At 38.1% G+C, this 19,697-nt stretch overlaps 3 protein-coding genes across 3 annotated transcripts in view; 2 read left to right on the top strand and 1 right to left on the bottom strand.

The window, feature by feature from the left end:
* The first annotated feature begins 302 nt into the window (after positions 1-302).
* On the top strand, positions 303-7,521 carry rpa2 (replication protein A2). The gene is made up of 9 exons (XM_062423294.1): positions 303-440; positions 629-723; positions 1,567-1,668; positions 3,206-3,319; positions 3,969-4,043; positions 4,263-4,379; positions 5,772-5,900; positions 6,423-6,517; positions 6,982-7,521. Exons 1-9 carry the CDS (start codon positions 428-430, stop codon positions 7,067-7,069), a joined length of 828 nt encoding a protein of 275 aa, XP_062279278.1. The 5' UTR covers positions 303-427; the 3' UTR covers positions 7,070-7,521.
* Positions 7,522-7,551: 30 nt separating this feature from the next.
* themis2 (thymocyte selection associated family member 2) lies at positions 7,552-14,000 on the bottom strand. Its single transcript, XM_062423279.1, has 6 exons — positions 13,898-14,000; positions 12,657-12,797; positions 12,145-12,570; positions 10,247-11,472; positions 9,899-10,016; positions 7,552-9,385 (listed from the first exon to the last, which is right to left on the bottom strand). The coding sequence occupies exons 1-6, from the start codon at positions 13,998-14,000 to the stop codon at positions 9,273-9,275; spliced, it is 2,127 nt and encodes a 708-aa protein (XP_062279263.1). The 3' UTR covers positions 7,552-9,272.
* A 2,222-nt stretch (positions 14,001-16,222) lies between these two features.
* ppp1r8b (protein phosphatase 1, regulatory subunit 8b) overlaps positions 16,223-19,697 on the top strand; it is a 126,741-nt gene continuing 123,266 nt past the window's right edge. The window contains exons 1-6 of the mRNA XM_062423286.1: positions 16,223-16,275; positions 17,257-17,317; positions 17,652-17,805; positions 18,398-18,615; positions 18,997-19,141; positions 19,423-19,487. Of these exons, the coding sequence (XP_062279270.1) occupies positions 16,223-16,275; positions 17,257-17,317; positions 17,652-17,805; positions 18,398-18,615; positions 18,997-19,141; positions 19,423-19,487 (696 nt within the window). The remainder of the gene's footprint in view (positions 16,276-17,256; positions 17,318-17,651; positions 17,806-18,397; positions 18,616-18,996; positions 19,142-19,422; positions 19,488-19,697) is intronic.

Genomic DNA, 19,697 nt, shown 5'->3' with positions numbered 1-19,697 from the left:
CTCGAGCTTTGTCTGTCAAGCAGTCCTTTCGCCCTGGCTCTGTACTGCCCATACACTAGTTTTGGGGCCATACAGTCTATGGTGCTGCCCCAAAACTAGTTGTATTAACCTAATTTTCAGACAAAAAGACACTAGAGGTATTTTCAGGACCGTAGTTGAACGGTTGGCACATCGAATTCTTCCCCAGAGTGAGAGAGAGGACTGTCTGTCAGGCATAACTCTGGGCTAAAAACCTGTCTAACACCATGTGACTGTTTCGCGGGACTTCTGGACCACGCATGCGTCATAGGTTCAGTTTAGCGCGCCAGACTCCACAGCAAAGTAGTCTGCAGACCTGTGTGCGCCAGTTGTCCTGTTGTCCCTGCTCCACAGTGTCAATAATAACACTGAAAACGCGATTTTATTAACTTAAATACAAAGTGTCAACATGTGGAATCAGGGTGAGTTGAACATCCGAGCTGTTTCTTTTCTACAGAGGTTATTTTGGCTTGTTGACGTTGTCAGACTGTTGCTAACAAGAACAGTACTAAGTTAGCTCTTTGTTTACTGTTGTCTGCTGTTTAAAGTGGGGGTAATAACGACTGAACGGCTATATATCTGAGCTGTCATTGTCTCTTGGTATTTTCAGGAGGATACAGTGAGTCAAGTATGGGTGGAGGTTACACTCAGTCCCCAGGAGGCTTTGCATCACCGTCCTTATCCCAGGGAGGAGAGAAGAAAGGGGTCTGTAGTGAAATCAACTCTACAGCTTCATCACAATCCACTGGACACTTTAAACTCATGTAGATCCATTAAATTGTGATGCACAACACCATAATAAGTCATCCTTTAAGTTGCATTTAAAGGGATAGAGTCACAATTTGACGAGTCTGTCTTAAAACAACAGTCAGGTGCCCATATGAAACATTAGAGGTTTTCCTTGCTGTAATCATTCTTTTGTTCATACTGGTTATTAGAAGATCCTCTTGAAGTGTACTTTCAATGTAAGCGAAGGGGGCCAAAATCCACACAGTCATGTTGTGCAAAAATGCATTTAATAGTTTGTCTGAAGCTTATATGAGGTTTCAGCTGTCCGAGTTAGTCATTTACAACCTCTTTAGCATCAAATTCCCTTTGTTTGTTTCTCTGTTAATCTGTAGTGTATTTCTAATAACAAAAAGAGGGACCTTGGCACTAAAAAGACTGTAATCGTGAAAGATATGTACTTGATTTTACTCACTTGGACAGCTGAGGCCTAAATAGCCTCAGATAAACTTTTAAATACACTTGTGCATGGAAGGATGCTTGGGGATTCTGGACTCCATCACTTCGATTGTAAGTGCATTATAAAGGGATCTTCTAATGGTCAGTATGAAGAGGAGGAATGATCATGGCAAGAAAAAAGTATTCAATGTCCATCTGGGCGCGTGTCTATTGGTTTAACACAGTCATTTTGAACCCATCTTTTTTTATTTCAAATACATACTGTATTAAATCAACCTGTCATAAGCCCAAGTATTTCTCTGTAGTGATGTAAACACTGACTGATGGATGATGAGGCAGTAAATCTGTGTGCATGTTTTGCAGAGAGCCCGTGCCACACAAATAATACCCTGCACGGTGTCTCAGCTGATGTCTGCTTCCCAAGCTGATGAGTCCTTCAAAGTCGGTGACGTTGAAGTTGCTCAGGTAAAATGAAGCAGAGTGGTGACTAGGGCTGCAACTAACCATTATTTTCATTATTGATTCATTGATAAGTTTTTTTGGTCTATAAAAGGTAAGAAAATACTGAAAATGTCAATCATGGTTTCCCAAAGCCCAAGATGACGTCCTCAAATATCCACAACAGTCCACCACCCAAAGATATTCAGTTTACTGTCATAAAAAACTAAATAATCAGGAAGTATTCAATTTAGGCAACTGGAACCAGAGAATTTTAGTATTTATTCTGAAAAAAAGTTACTTTAAAACAATCGATTATCAAAATACTGATAATGATAATACATTTTCTGTTGATTGTTTAATCAACTAATGGTTGCAACTCTAGTGGTGACTGTAAGGTGGAAGATTATGCAGTTTAAAATAACTTGGTAGTCCAGTTGTGTTGTGTTGCTGAAATCAATGATTATAATTATCATTATCTGTTGATCTCTTTATTATGTTTGTCAGAAAATGGTAAAACATGTTTTTGACAGTAAGTGATAGAAAAATTATAAAATGGTCAAAAACCAAAGGATTTTAAACTTACAATTATATAAAACATAGTCCCAGTTTGAGAAGCCAGAACCAGCAAATATTTGGCAGTTTTTGAACAATATTTAACACATATTCTTGATGTCATTGATCAGGTTTCCATACTTTCAAGAATTAAAACCCTGCTGAGTTTACCTGTTATTCCATGATTGAACAAAACAAATTTAAAGAGAACTAAAACTGTAATTAAAAGATATAAATAAATAAAAACAAAGCGCCACAATGTCTGTGTGGTGCCGCTGCATGCACGGTGACCTGGCGGGAGGAGATGCGAAAATATGCAGTACAAAGTGAATTGTTGGTGTTTTTGTGGAAAATGGATCCATTACGCACAGCCGCTCACTGTTTATTAAATCAACTGATGACACCAGGTTGCTCCAGTATAACCCCACACAACTCTACACTCGTCAGACTGGTCAGTTATAACTTTCTTTTCAGTCAAAGTAACTCGTGTTTTATTCTTGAAACACATCGCTTGACAAATGCGCCGTTATAATAGCAATCTGCCAAAGTGACAGCCCTCCTGGATTTTAAAGGGAATGGGAGATGACACTCTGATTGGTTTTAGCACGTGTTACGCCCAAAACACACATGATCTGTAAAGTTATTTTGTTAAAGCAAACAATACCGAATCTTACTTACTCAATGATCTACTGCTCAAATGTTTATGTATAAAACTCTCGGTCAAGTTCCTCTCTGTTAAGTCAAAATAGGAGTAGATGTGTCAATTTCTTCTTCCCCTATGAAACAGCAGCAGAACTAACATTAGTAGTGTAGGAGAAATTGACTATTGCAACAGTTAACATGCTTAAACAAACACAACTTGCAAAGATCAACTAATTGATGGGGAGAAAAAAAAGTTTGGTTTATGCCACATGCATTAACACGAGACGGTACAGTATAGTATATTCTTACATCCCTCAAATAAGCATGTAATTGCACACCCATTAAGAATTTGTGTTCTTTTTCTAAGGTTACCATAGTCGGTATCATCAGGAGCACAGACAAGTCCATGACCAACATCCAGTACAAGGTCGATGACATGACAGGCGCTCCTATGGATGTAAAGCAGTGGGTTGACACAGAGGTCAGTGGGGGGTCATTCTACACACACACACACACACACACACACACACACACACACACACTGCAAAAAAACCTAATTTTAACAGCCTGTATCTTGTTTCTCAGAGATGACACACCACGTGTAAGTTAAAAAGTGTTAAGTGTCAGATGTTTTCAATCGATGTGTTAACCATTTCCTCTGCGAAATATAAACGTGATGAAGAAAAAGCCAGTAATTACCTGGCCACATTGTAGGGAGTTTCCTGTTTAACTGGGCTTCATTAACCATTTAAGAAGATGCATTATTTTTGGCTTTAAGAATACTTAATTTTAAAGTCATAGTTATGAGAATAATCATCACTGACCATTTGTGGTGAAGAATTACAGTCAATGTCTCTCACACGCACTTTATTATTGGCCTCAATGAAATTAGTCAGAATCTTAAGACATATTAAAGAATTAAAACAGTGATGACAAAGCATAAGCGTTATTCATAAGGTCACGTAAAAACGTGGAATATATGCATTAAATTAACCCATAAAAGTAGCAGGTTAAATAATGATGGCGAGATGGACAACGGATTCCATGTTTAATAGCTGTAGCAGATTTATTGTTTGAGACTTTACAGAACTCAGGCACCTTAGCAGCTTTTTGGTTTTGGTTTCTTTTAGGACCCCGGTGTGGACAGTACTGTCCTGCCTCCAGGCACGTATGTCAAAGTCTCTGGCAACCTGCGCTCCTTTCAGGTGAGTTCACTGTCCTATAATAGAAACAAATAAGGCTATATCTTTATGCTGGGTCACATGGGTTTGTCAAATATAAGTTGTTGGTAGATATTTATGTGTGATGTGTTATTCTCACTTGTTGCATCTACGTGTTTCTTTTGGTGTGCCGCATGTGCAACTGCAAATGTTGTTTGAATGCTGTTTTGAGGTTAACTGTGTGTTTTTGTCTTCCTGTCATAGAACCACAGATCTGTTGTGGCGTTCAGCGTCAGGACCCTGGAGGACATGAATGAAATAACATCACATATGCTTGAGGTCGTCCAAGCACATATGGCGCTTAGCAAACCTCAGACAACGGTGAGAGTCTGAGAAATCGGGAGTTTAAAATGCAGTAGTCTTTATTGTTGGCTGGAAAAACACAAAGTGAGGAACTCGGGTTAGCTATCAGTTCCTACAAATAATACCTTGTTTAAGTTAGTATTGAGAAACCTAACCATGTGTGAATGCTTTCAGTCAGCAGTGGCTTTCTATTCTATGAAGAATAGGATGTTTATTGTTGGAGTGGAGACATGACGTCTAGCCTGTTAAAACAGCACTGTCTATTTTTGCTTACAACCCAGATTTGTACATACACATACTATCATTTTAATACAGAAAAGCTGGCAATAATATATGTGACTTGTAAGCAATGGCGGTCTTAAGATTGTGTCTTTTAGGCAACTTTTACCTGAGAACTGTGTACTATACCAGATTTCAGCATGTGCCATGCTGTGATTATGCAGTAAATTTGCTGTTAGCAACTTTCTCACAAGCAATAGAAGGAATATGCTCATTCAGAACATGACGCACTACTTTAATAGGTGTTTCACTTCATTGGCTGTGCAACTTCAAAATGCTACTTCACTGATGACAATCCAGTCAGGCCTCTTAGGTCATCAGGTGGTGCTTTTCTATTTGTAACTAGAATAAGATCCAGATATGGGGAAAGCATTTTAGTTACAGTGCTTTGCATAAGTATTCACCCCTCTCAGACTTTTCCACATTTACAGTGTAAATGTTACAATCTGGAGTTCAAATTGATTTTTGGGGGGCTTTTTACCATTTGATTAAAACAGCATGACACAAACAAAAATTAATACCAAAAAGTAGACATCTGTTGAAGCAAGTTTCCATTTTCTAGTGATGGAATTAATGGTACTCAAAGCTTGGAGTATATTTTTATGACCTAACCCCGCTTTGTACTTTATCCCTGACTTGTTTGGTGAGCTTGGTTAGTCTTCATGATTCTGTTTTAGAAATGTTCTCTATTAAACTCTGAGCCCTCCACACCACCCCAACACAGACGTCAAAGATATGGACTGTTTTGTGTTGGTCCATAACGTGCAATCCTAATGAAAACAATTTTGATTTGCGGTTGTAACATGACAAAATGTGGAAAAGTCCAGGTTGCTGGTTGTGGTGACGGTGAATACCTATGTACTGTACTTTGTTCCTGTTTTCTGGACCAAATTGTCTGATGACGGGATTTCTCACTGCTATGTCCACATGCAAAGTGAAACGGAAAGTGTCTGTGGTTTGTGTCTGTGGTATCTTCAAGGTAAAGCACATTGAGTTCACTTTTAAAGAAATGGGCCTGAACTGGCATTCAGTAGTCACATTTGCTAATGTCATGACATTTCAAAGTATTTATGTCATAGTGTGCTCTTAATGGAAATAAATAAACAAAGTTTGGTTTCATTTCTCTTTCAGCCTGGTGCTGGAGGAGGAATGAGCAGTAGCGTCACATCCATGTCACGGTCGGGAAAGGAGAGCATGGGAGGGAGCTATGCAGGTGCTAACGACATGGTCAACAATGGGTTAAGCGCAAATCAGAATCAGGTGAGCCTAAGTGATATTGGTGTTAGACTTTTACAATTACTTTTGAGAAAAGCTCCATATTAACAATGATCTCTGAACAGAAATTTGCTGCAGCCGTGATTAAAGCAAACTGATCAAATTAATGTAGCTGAGAACATTAACTTAAAGTAAAAATGGTTAAAAACTTTATTGTCATGCGAACAGTGACATATGCCAACCATACCATACCATACCATACACTTTCGACACTCCTTCCCCCTCTTGCTTAACCACTATAACCTTTCTTCATAGCGTCTTGTCTAAGAAAAGTAAGTAGTGCTTCCACGAAGACACAAAGAGAAGTTGCTATTTTCTCAGTTTCACATCCTTCCTCCTTTCTATGAGTATCAGTTTTATTAAAATGAAGTCTTCAGCTTGATTTTTTTTCTCTCAGAAAAGTAAGCAATGGTTCATCAAAGCTATAGAGAGTAGTTGCTAGATTTGTAGGGTGCTTCTGTATTTGCAGTGCATATGTTTTTAACCTGCCATTGTTCCTCTCATAAGGTGCTGAGTTTGATAAGAGGCTGCCCAGACCCGCAAGGCATCAGCATTCAGGACCTAAAGCAGAGACTGAGTGGCATCAGTCTGTCTGTCATCAAGTAAGAAAAATTCTGCTTTGAGTTTTAACCCACTATAAAATATTAATTGGGGCCATAAAGTCAATTATTTAAAACCATAGAAAACTTTGAATCAAAGGTGTCGTGGAGTGAAGTGTTGGTCATGGCCCATTGACTTTGAATTTGTGACCTTGTCCTCGTGAAGACTTTCTGTCAGTTCAACTTAAGAAGGGGACTTGTTCACAAATCCACAAGTTAAACCTGAGCTGTACAATCTTGAACACATTTAAATTTTGTTGAGTTTATTTCCTTTTTCCAAATAACGCAGACATTTCTTGCTGGCTTGACTACTGATGGCGTATTAGGGAGGTTTATCCAAGGCACAAACTATTTTTCAACTTGAGTAACCTTGTAGCTGTTCCTTTGACATACTATTTTGCTTCAAGTTTGTATTAAACAAAAGTGCTGTAAAAATACTATTCATATTTCTCTTTGTTCTTCAATAGGCAAGCAGTGGAGTTCCTAAGCAATGAAGGTCACATCTTTTCCACCATCGACGAAGACCACTACAAATCAACCGACAATGACGACTAGACACCTTCAACATGTTTTTGTTAACACAACCCAGTGGGGGTTTTCTTTTGAATTGAAGCTGACATAGTTACTTTTGTATGATTTATAACTGTAAACTATCAACTATATCACAACATGTCTGGCCTGTTTAATACAATAGGACCCAGGGAAGTTCCTCGAGTCCTTTGTGTAAAGGCACAGTGTTTGATGTTAGTTGAAGAGCACGTGGTTTAGGTTTGCTAAGATATTTGGGTCTACACATCCTGTATTCCTGAGGTTGCTTCTGCTATTTTGCAAGTCCCAAAGGTGTTGCTCTTGAAGAAGATGCTGTTGGCAGTTATTCTGTTTCCCCCCTCTCCACTGGCAAATATTATTAAGCATTTTGTAATTTTAAAGATTTTCCAACATAAGTACTCAATTTATTTTTGTCTATGTAACTTACTTTTGTCAAAATTTAAAGATTATACAAAATACATTTGTCTTTTACTGTTTTTATTTCACAATTTATCACATTTGTAATGAACAGTTCTCAAACACAATAATATCTTAATAATATACTGTATGTACACCACATTTAGAAACACTTGAAGCACTTTTCCACAATTTGTTTTGTGCAATAAACCTGAAATTTAAAGATAATTACTAATACTTGTACGCAATCCCATCATAAGACATTTTTAAGAAATACATAAATACTTAATCTACATATTTAATCAAATCTTTTGGCATGACATTCAAAACTGGATCACATCACTAAATGTTTGTCTTCACTTGGTCCACATGGGCCCAATTCAGTTGATTGGTCTTGATGCAGAAATACAGGCCAGCACATGTGATTATAACATGGTTCATATAGTAAAGTTTTAACAGAACGTGACAATACCAAGTAAGTTTGAGTGCTTTCTTAAGCTACTTTTTATGGAATTGCATGACTTTTTTTAGTACAAAATTAAATGGCAGACACATTAATCTACACAATACCTGTTACTGAAGTAATGGAGATGATACACAAAATTAAGTTTTCACTTTCATCAGTGAGTATTTTAAATTGTGTGGCCCATTAGTCAATAAGGTTGCAAAACCAACTTTTTTTTTGTTGAGGAAAGCGTTTTCAGTACACAGTATGTGATTAAAAGTCTGCCATGCATTATTTTCATTGAAATGACAAAAAACAGGATTCAATACATTGTGCATCTTTTGTACAATCAGATCATTAAAGAGAGAGAGCGAGTTTGAAGAGAGATTCTGCTGTCGACCACAGCACACGATGACCAAGTTAAAAGCTACAGAGTTGCCATTTTGTCATGTGTCTGTGGTTAATACTGTCACCTCACAGCGAGGACTGATTAGAGCCCATTCTGTTTAGAGTTTGAGTATACAGCTATGGTAGTAATAGCATGCAGTAAATGAAATATAAAGCAACCCATTACTACCTCTGGGAAGCTCATACATACATTTTTTGGGTTTTTTTTTTTTTTACCCTGGCAGTTTGTTACAGCTTTTTTTTGGTGTATTGGACTGTATTTTACTGTAAAGCTTTGCTATTGTTTCTATAGCTACTTACTATTGCACAGCATAATAATTATACACAAATCTACAGCTGCAGTAATTAGCATATGGTTAAATATTTTCCCTGACTAGTTTGAATGAAACGCGTAGTAGCCTACAATGGTGCTGAGGAATGAAAATTTACTCTGACCACATGAAAAGCAAAGGTTTCACGTCTTGTGTTATACAGGATGCTGTCTCAACATCGCACATACATTTACTATCACTGAAGTGTACTTATATGCCACATTCATGTGTGTATCACATATGCATCCTTTTAGAATAATAGATAAATCCAAAAGAAAAAAAGGATGACTCACTTATCAAAACTAGGCTTTGAACCTAGTCACCAAAATTGTCACTGAGTATCTTTAAACCTTGCAAATGATCTCATGGATATTTCCAAATGTAGTATACCATCATGAATTTATAGTTAAACACTTAACATTTAAACTGAAATATCAAAGATGTTAAACCAACTATTTTCAGAAATAAATACATTTCATCAGAACATTGTGGATTTGAAGGAGAGGTCCCTTGTTTGGCTGTATATCTCACAACAAATTACACCTTGGTGCATTGGCATAATCTTATTGAAGACTGGACAATTTAAAAACTACTGTATGACAGTATGCATAGTCACCCATTTAGCTTTCACAGCCCGAACGTGATCCTTTTAGTAGAACAAAACATTTTCTTGTGCTTTCTTCATCATTGCCGACAAAGTTTCATCCACAATCTCATAGTCATGGTCGCTGTCCACATCTGCTGCAATATCACTCAGCGATGCTGGGGGGGAGAGAGGGGTACAGTTCATCAAATAGTAGGTCGCCATTCACTTCCAGTAGGCTACTTAAGTTCAAACAATAATATATAATGTAAATACTCAGTGTCAAGTGTGTATTAATCCACAGATGAAAATAGTCCCAAACAAAAGTAGGCCTACTATTTGAAATTGCTTTACAAAATGTTAATGTTTTTGTAACACTGCAGTGCCCAGCTGTTTTAAGAAATTAACCTTAAAACAACCACAAAAACAAACCCCCCCCCCCCCCCCCCCAAAAAAAAATCTAATTATGTTTTAGTGATCTGTTTTTTATACGCCATCAATTTGAACAAACAGGCTAGGACTGGATGTTACAGACAGAATAGGGAAATTAAGACAGATTGCTAGTTTCGCTCTTATTTGTTGACAGTCAGAAAATGTTAGGAAACCGCCAGTCTTATTCAGTTGGCCTGTGTGGCCGTAATGTGTGTGTGTGTGTGTGTGTGTGTGCGTGCAGTCTGCAGAAAGAGCTTCACCTGTTCTCTTAGAGTCTTCCAATCTCACGTAGGTGTTGGGCTTAGCCTTGCCAGTTGTCACTTCAGCCCCTGATTGCTTTCGGGGTATAACTGGTGGTGGTTCATCACCTAACATAGCCTACAATGTAAGAGCAAACATTCACTTTTTTGCATGCTTGACTTTTTTACCACAGCATTGAGCAGAAGCATCTTGTATTTGAGATTTCTTAAAATAGAGTGAGAAAACTGTCTGTGGTGTGTTTTTCACAGTAACATAAAGTTCATGACAAGACAACATATAAAATGACCACAGTATATTTTAAATAGCTTTTGAAAATATATGTTACATGCATGACAAGCCACACTTACTGGAGGTGGGGGGGCTGGAGGTCTTTTTTTGCTATTTAAATTCAAATCGCCCATTTCTTTGGTTGGGGTGCTTTTGTCTGATCGCTGTTTTTGCTTGTCTGCCTTCGGCTGACCTTTCTTTGAGGGTTTTGATGTTTTTTTGGGAAGAGTTGAGGATGACAGATTTCGCTTTGGTGGTCGAGGTGGAGGAGCTTCATCTGAGTTGCCCTTTTTTCGAAATTCATATATGAACGTGTCTGTCACCTCAGTAACTGTATCCAAGTGGCATGTAGGGGGTTCTTGATTAGGCCATGGCAGGGGGTCCTTGGTGAAAGAGACAGACATAGAGAGCCACTGGGTGGGGATCTCGAAACAATGGTCTGGCCTGTGTACAAAGCTAGCCTGGATGGTGGGCTCCATCATAGCCCCCTCTATTCTGAGACATGGAAACCCCACTAGTGGATCAGGCTCGAGTTCAGTATCACGGCCAACCACTTTAACATCCAGTGGCAATTTAAACTGCTTGCCCAAGTCCCTGAGTCTGTACTTCTTGTTATCAGTGAGTACCTCCACAAAGTGACCCTGCATGTACAAAGGAAGGAAAATCTCCTCTCTGTGATTTTCCCGCTTGAAATCTGCCTCCTCCTCCTCATCATCATCATCATCGTCATCATCCATCTCTTGTAGGCGCTGACAAAAGAGAGCCTCGACCGACTGCTTCTGTCCCTCACTGCCTTCACAAGGCAACTCAACCCTTTTGCAGCTAATGACCTCTAGCTGGTCCCCAACACTGAGGGCAGGCAGGCCTTCCTCCTCAACTTCCTCACAGTTCCTTGTTACACTGACCCTCAGACCTGGTGCCTGGGTTAAAGCAACATGCAGCTCGTACACTGAATTAAACTCTCTTGGCCGCCTCCGAAATCGTCCACCATAATGCTGAGATACCATGAAGTACTGCTGTGCCTTGCGGCCTTTCAAGCTGGATACCAGAACCATGGGTGTGTTTCCTTTTCTATGGAAAATCAGTTGCTGACTTTTGTTCATTTCTGGCACCCAGTAGCACTTGAACAGAGACCGGCTTCCTGGGCCTTCTAGTATCTCCACTACTGAAGGGAAGGATTCATCTGGCTGGGAAAGGACCTCTGTCAGACTGAGCGGTGTCACAAAGTTCACATCCGTGCACACATCAGTCACATCGACCACATCCACCTCTAAGCTGGATGGGAACTTCAATATATTCTTCCTCACTGTTTAAAAAAATTGGAGAAACAGCATTAGAAAATGTAGTGGATGCACTCAGTGAGATTATATGAACTGAAACCAGAGGACCGTATGTTTAACCACTCATGAAAGAAGAATTTGGATAATCTTATTATGTATAAGTAGCAATACAACAGTGAAAAATATTCCTGTATTTAAAATCATGCATTGCATCATGTTTTCTGTGAGACCATTGTGCTTTCTTTTTTGTTTTTTTCTTCTTCACACATTCGAAATAAAATAATCTAATCTAATCTAATCTTAAATAAAAATACATAAATGTTATCAATAAATTGTACTTGAAGTCTCAGTCGTATATACCGAAGTTATCATATTTTATGAACTCATTATGTTTTTTGAGTGTACAATTTTAATCTGCAATAAATCTAAATCTTAATCTTAATAGGAGATAAGAGAAATAAATTCAGGTTAAAGTAGAATTTTTGCCTTTTAAATGTAGTAAGTTATAAAGTAGCATACAATGAAAACACCCAAGTAAAGCCTCAAAATATTAATGATAATATTTAAATACGGTACTTGCATAAATGTAAGAATTCCACTGCAATATACACACAAATTCAAGTGTAATTTACAAACAAACATAAGATTGAATGAAGATGCAGATAACTTTAAAGTTAGAAAAAGTAGGTTATTCTCACAGTTCATGATGGCTTGGACCTGGTATATTGGACTGAGGACAAGTGGTTGGTCACACTTGGTGGTTTTGGTGAAGCGAAACTTTCGACAGCGCAGGCAGGGTGAGGACATGATCTCCTGCAGAGTAAAGTCCTCCTTGTTCTCATATTCATGAAACTCCCCCCGGAAATTAAGAGGGATGCACACTTCAGCGGAGGCTCCCTGTTCACCTTGTACACTGCAGCGCACCTGATCCTCTTCACCTTCAGACGACTTAATTGAGAGCACAGTCAAAGTTTTCCCGGCCCCCAGAGTGAAATTATCCAAGGTCATCTTGGAGCGGTTGGTAAAAGTGAAGGGAAGGCAGGATTCAAGGCCTACAGGCCTCAGGCTCATCATCTCCTCTATCGTACTGTACGGCATGTCTTCTGGTACAACTTTGAACAAGCCTGAGAAACAGCAACAAGTGTAAGCAATCAGTTACAAAACACATTTATCTGCTGTTATAAGAATGTTGTTCATAGCTCAGACACACCTGTATGGTTGATAGGCAACTCAAACTTCTCATTTTTACTGATGTCTTCACAGCAAACTGACTGGAGTTCAATGGAAGTGACTTTTATTAGATCTCCAGTGGAAAAGCATACTTCACTCCCAGAAAGTTCATAAATAGAGCCTGAAACAGAAAGTGAGAATTCAACATAAAGAGGAAGAAGCAAACTCAAAAACTCTTACAAACTATCATGTATTTTTCATTATTCACCATGAACAATACAGCTTTACAACTGAGACAAGTGGTCACCATCTCATTTGGCTACGGTATTCTGAATATGATTCTGTGTTTGACAAGAAAGAGATATATCCAGGCACAAGGCCTTTTAATTTATCCGTTCCTCGCTATCAGCGTTTTTTGGAGTGCCTGGATATATCTCTCTCTTGTCATAGACTGTTCCCTCTTATCTAAGAGCACCCAATTACCGTGGGTATACGTCTACAACTAGAGCTACCAGCCATCTGTTCTTTATGATTCTGTGTTTATGTATGTAACAAATAAAAAGCAAAACAAGAATAACATAAAATGAACAGTAAACATATACAGAAAACGTTCAATAAACCAAGTGTCATGCATATAACTAAACAACATTAATACATACTGCATATTTGAACAAGGGGAAGGAAGAAGAATACGCGTATAACGCCTTACCCCTTCTCAATCTCCTATTTGACTAATGGTTGTTTTTTTTTTAAACTATCCAAACCTTGTATACAGTAAGTAGATACATTATTGTATCATTATCACAGTTCATGATGTTGTGGATCTGGTATAATGGACTGAGGACAAGTGGTTGATCACACTTGATGGTGTTAATGAAGCGAAACTGTATTATAAGCTGTATTAAATTGTATTATAATAAAATTAAATAATAATAAGACAATCACAGGTGCCATTTTTCTTGCATAATGAGTACTACTAAGACTTTCATGTACATTTTGTTAATAATATTTCTGTATTTCTACTTAAGCAAGATTTTGAGTACAGGAGTATTTTGCATTGTTGTATGCTACTTTTACTTAATAATATCAATAATAATATTTAAGTACAGTACTTGTATAAATGTAAAATCTCCACTGTAAATAAATAGTTATTTATACTTTATATTTAAAAGACTACAGACACATAATGATTAGAAGCAATCTAATTTTCTCAGCAAACTAAAACTTTGTTCTCGTCTACATTCACTGTTTCAATCCACAATTAATATATTAAAGACTCACCTTGAAAGTAAACTCCAGAGCAAACTTGTAGAATTTTTGGCAGACAGGTATTGTCCAAGGATGCAATAAATTCTTGAAGTGGCAAAGCAGTCGTGCCTGCCATTGCTGCTGCTGTCAAAGTGTGCTGCTATCAAAAATGAAGGCAAATGACAAGTGCAGCATATCAGGGGATGCTTTCTCAGTCAAAAACCACAAAACTCAATGAGGAAGTTACAGGAGCTTTTTGCACAATGCGTGCATTCACAGTAGCAACGTGATGTCACACAAACTTAGTCACACTGTTGTAAAGTCGTGAAGAAAATGTGGTTTGCAATCTTGTTATTTTTTTGCATTTATTGCACTGGACTTCGTGAAACCGAATGCAAATACACAAGGAAACTCATAGATGAACAGTATAGCTTTATAAAAAGGGAAGTTTTCATGTGTATGTGAGCGTGGGAACATTGCAAACACTGCAATGTTCATAGAGTGAGTTACAGAATCACTTTGTGAAGCGTGTTCCTGCATCTTAAGTACGATAACATAACTACTGTGGACAGATTACTGATGCCAAAATACAACAATGATTATTAATATAGAGATGACAAAAGGACAGACATGATTCACCCAACTAAGCTAGGAATTGGTTTATGTAATTTGTGTCACTCTACTAACCTTCTCTCCCAGTATCTCCTGGTTTTAGTATCTATTAAAATTCATGAAACATCTGCCATGCAGGGAATTTGCCCTCTTTCTACCCAAACTACCTCAGACAAATGGTAAAGACAACACCCTCACTTCCTTCTGCTGAGCTGCACTGTAGAAGAAACAAAGCATCCTCCCACCTCTGACATTACTAGGAAGCCCCTCACAGCCTCTGTCTAACCCACAACATTTTCCAAAGTCACCCTACAACGACCTCACTAAGACTGCTGTGCTCTGTTGGTTCAATCACTTAAGACGTTTTCCCCCTTCTCACGATCCAGATTGGTAGTTCCATTGTTTATCATATGCTACCTTGTTTGACAGCACACTCTGACTCAACCCTGGTCTTTTCAGTGCCCAGAGTCAGGAAGTCACAGCATTTTATCAGGTGCAAGGCCCTTGCACAAAATGTAAACGTCTGAAAGACCTGTGACATTCAGGCTCTCAAACCACTTACTCTCCACAACAGCACATACAGATAGATATCTTTCAAAACCATGTTTCTACAGCACATATTTGACATCAGAAACCTTGGGTCTGAGGCCCCCTAGTGGTTCTAGCTGTCTGTCAGTTTGTGCTGAAGCTGTAATAAAGTGGTTCAACTTTGTAATCAGACTGTGGCTTGTGGTGCTGCTGTATTTTACTGCTTTATACTGACATTCAAACACGTCATCCATCCTATTCATGTCAATAAGTGTACCCTATTTGATTGATCATACTGGCTATAAAAAGATCCCCTTGAAATGCGCTTTCAATATACAGTATCAGTCAAAAGTTTGGACACACTTTCTCATTGAAGTGAATGGGAAATTGTGACCTCACAGTCATTTTGTGCAAAACTACATTTAAAAGTTTATCTGAAGCTTATATGAGGCCTCATCAGTCTGAGTTGGTCATATCAAGTGGATATCCGCCACCTTACGCACTTCATCATAGTAATTTTTTTTTAAAGGCTGGGAGGGAGGGGGTACATGTGATGTGATGTGTCCATCTCGCGGACATATGTCTATGTGTAATGGAATTAATGTGTTTATTTTATGTACTCTATGTGTTTTATATACTATTCTTACCAGTGAGACCAAAGACAATTTTCATGCAGGACATGACAATAAAGTATTTCTATTTCTATTACAGTCTTTTTGGTTTAAAGGTCCCCCTTTGTGTTTCCTCGGACGGTGTTTCCCTGTTGAGTTGTGGTGGAGGTATGATAACAAAAAGAGGATTTGACACTAAAATTAAATAAATCATTTATTTTGTTAATAGGCTACTGGTTTCTTCAAAGATTCTCTTCAGATGTGCTTTCAATGTAAGTGATGGAGGCCACAATCCACAGTGTGTTCCACAGTGTATGCCAAAATCACTTACATTGTGAGTGTATTATGGAAGTATTTTCTAATGAACCGGAGGGATGATTATGGCGAGAAAAAACCGATTCAGCGTTCATTCCTGACTGTTGTTCTAAGTAAAGACATGAAAAACTGTGATCCCACCCTTTAAGACCAAAAAATAACATATATCATTAAACGGGGTTTAATTTTGAGTCTAATGTGATTTGTAGGATTAAAAAACTACAACTCCCAGTGAAACCCAATCTGGCGTTTTTACCCAACATGCACCTCGGCCTTGAAAACCTTGAGCAAGATGGCGACTAAAATAAGCAAAGAGAGTGCTCCTCCTTTTGATTGTCCAACATGGTGAGTAAATGCACATGCTAAAGTCATTGCGGCTTGTTTGTACTTCTATATCAGATGCAGACTAACAAAACAACACTCGCTCATGTGTGTAACTCGCCGTGAATTGGAGATATTGTAGCTTTAGTTAGTGCAGCTAATGTTAGCATCTAGCAGGCTACCTGGTTAACGTAGACATTCATTTAGACAGCGTTGCGTCGCCTGTGCAGTAGGACGATTCATCCTTTCATTTTGAGGATGATAGGTAATATCAGTAGAATTTCTGTTATCTAAATGGGGCGATTTCATATTTCTTTGCGTTTGTCTTGGTGGAAATCTTACTCTTGGGAGGTTTCCAGGAGGTCGAGCCACTTTCTATAAAGAAGTCTTTAACCATAAGAGGAGAAATAAAACCGAGATAATTATATATTGCTTGTATTGATCACCTTTACATGCATACTCGGAAGTCAGACTCTTTTGTTGTGTGTATTGACAGCAGGGTTGAGAAAGTTACTTTGGAAATGTAATGTTACAGATTACTAGTCACCCTATTTTAAATGTAATAAGTAGCCTAATGTAACTATTTCAATTACTCAAAGTAATGTAACTTATTACATTTGATTACTCTTCTAATTTTACAACGAATGTTTTCAACTATTAGGTAAATGGACCCATTAAGAACCAAAATCTAAGTCCAGGTGTTTTTCATGGACACTGATATGATTTATAAGGGAGATCATTTCTTATAAAGCAAGATGTATCTCTCATTTGAAAATGCATTCATTAGTTCATGTAGATTTTGGAATATAAAATAAATATATTTTATGAAATATACCAGTAAAAAGTCTGGTATGGACTTAATTGGTACTGTGACACCATTTAAGCCCTGGTCATGATTTATTTACAAAAGTTACATTTATTTTGTAAGTCATTTACGTAATGCTGTTACATGTAACTAGTTACTCCCCAGCACTGATTGTTATTAATAACATTTTTGCTTTTCAGGGCAGGCAAGCCACCCGCTGGGCTGCATCTAGATGTAATGAAGATAGACAAACTGATAGAGGTAAGAGGAAGCTTGGTGGCCTACTTGAGTATATGTAAAGCTTGTGTCTGTGTATAAGCATGAAATAGCTAATATTGTGTGAGTTAAGTTAGTATAATCGCACCAGATACAAGCCTGACAGTCGCTTTGTCCCAGATGTCTTGCACACTGGGATTGTCTATGGCTGCATGGCTTCCAACCGGTGCAAGAGAAGCATCCGCCCTGAGATTTAAGCTTTTCAGTGGGAAGCAACACTGTTGAGTTATGGCTCAGAGGCACAGAGATATTTGTAGACTGTTAACAGATCCCTTCACAAGTTTTTTGATGATAACACTGAAACTGTCTCTCCCTGTAGAAACTGATCATAGATGAAAAGAAGTACTACCTGTTTGGAAGGAACCCAGATTGGTGTGATTTCACCATCGACCATCAGTCATGTTCACGTGTCCATGCTGCCCTGGTTTACCACAAACACCTGAAAAGGGTCTTTCTCATAGACCTCAACAGCAGTAAGACATCAGAATCCCAATTGTATTAAAGTCATTTTACGTTAAGAGCCTATGTCTGTAAAGTTAATACATACTGTCCAGGACTGGGAATGAAATACTAAAGATGTGCTCATCTCATTGATTTCAGTGTAGTTTATTTTATACAAAGGTATGTACATTGTGAACACTGCTAGAGGGTTTTAATTTAAAAGCTTTGACTAGGCTGGCTTTCTTTTAGTCATCAGTGGAAACTACATCAAGCATTTACTAACTTGAGGCTATCAAAGTTTGCATGGTGAGGGAGACCACATCCGTCAGTGAATACAGTCATATAGAAATAAAGATGAAGGCTCTCAAATTTCATGACCACAAAAACTTACTATTGTGGAGGATCATTACATATTTACTTAACAAAATGTGACCCTCATTGTGTGTTGACATGTATTTTGTGATCCAGTTTATTATTCCACGATCTTAAAGGCTTAGTGTGACAGTAACACATATTGCTATCAGGACTGGATCATACTTGGTCCCATAAAACATGAAACATCTGAAAACAGAATAAACTGTCCTAACATAGGTACTTCTGATCATTTGATTGTCACCAATTTAGCACACGGTACTTTCCTTGGACACATCCGTCTGGAACCACACAAGCCTCAGCAGGTGCCTATAGACTCTACAATATCTTTTGGGGCTTCAACCCGGACCTACACCATCAGAGAGAAACCCCAAACCCAAGGCAGCGCCGGCACAGGAGACAGCAAGACAGGAGAAGACGAGGAGCTGAAAGGACTGCTCGGGCTTCCAGAAGAAGAGACAGAGCTGGAGGTACATTTGCATAGTTTCTTGATAACAGTGTTTCAGTGTTCATAAACGAAAATGTCCTCTGGTTTCAAAGTGGCAGCCAAGGCCCATAAATATGTGTAAAGTGTTTTAATTTCATCCTTACAGATTGTAGATTATGTAAGTAGTAAGGATGCAAATTTCAGAAGCATATCAATATAAACACTATGCAGATCTGATTGTATGTTCTGTTTACACCTATTATCTATTAATTAACTTATGACCCTAACTCTTTTCACAAAGGTTTATGTTATTACTTATTATCCTGCTCTGTCTGGTATAGTATCGTGTGGTAAAGTTGTGATATCCTGATGTTGATTCTACCGCATAACACACATTTTTCTTTTGATGTCTGCACTCTGCCAGAACCTGACAGAGTTCAACACAGCTCACAACAAGCGCATCTCCCTCCTGACCATCGAGGAGGGCAACTTGGAAATCCAGAGGCCTAAGAGGAAACGGAGGAACTCCAGAGTTACCTTCAATGAGGAGGATTGCATCATTAACCCAGGTACAAATTAGAGTGAAGGTGGCATTAAAGAAACACTATACTACTACACTATAAAAGTTTAATGAAAAACAATGCCAAACTGAAGTAATGGTCATTATTTTTGACCTTTTAGACATATTGATTAATTTCATTGGAAGGGTTTTGCAGGCAGGGGCCTCCTGTCATGAAGAAAATATATAACTATTTAATTTATATTATGTGACCAATCAGATATATGCATTTCTATATTTCATGGGATGAGCCCGAAATGTACTTAATACTTGTAATTTACATACTTACAGAGGATATCGACCCCTCGGTAGGACGTTTTAGAAATATGGTGCAGACTGCTGTCATCCCCATCAAGGTAAGATTTGGTTTTGTAATTTAAAAATGTCTGATTCAGTTGAGACGCTTTAAAGTGTAACTGTGTGTTGATCTGTTTGGGTACTCATAACCTCAACAGTGCTGTTACCAGTATTCCTAGAATGAGTGATTGTAACTAAAAATAAATGTAAAACCTAACCTTAAAGTGAATATGTTACGTTGGAGGCTTAATGTTTGAGTTGCAAAGTTA

Source organism: Scomber scombrus, chromosome 7, assembly GCF_963691925.1.
Source record: "Scomber scombrus chromosome 7, fScoSco1.1, whole genome shotgun sequence".
In the NCBI taxonomy this organism is placed as follows: Eukaryota; Metazoa; Chordata; class Actinopteri; order Scombriformes; family Scombridae; genus Scomber; species Scomber scombrus.
This window is presented reverse-complemented; position numbering and strand designations above follow the sequence as displayed.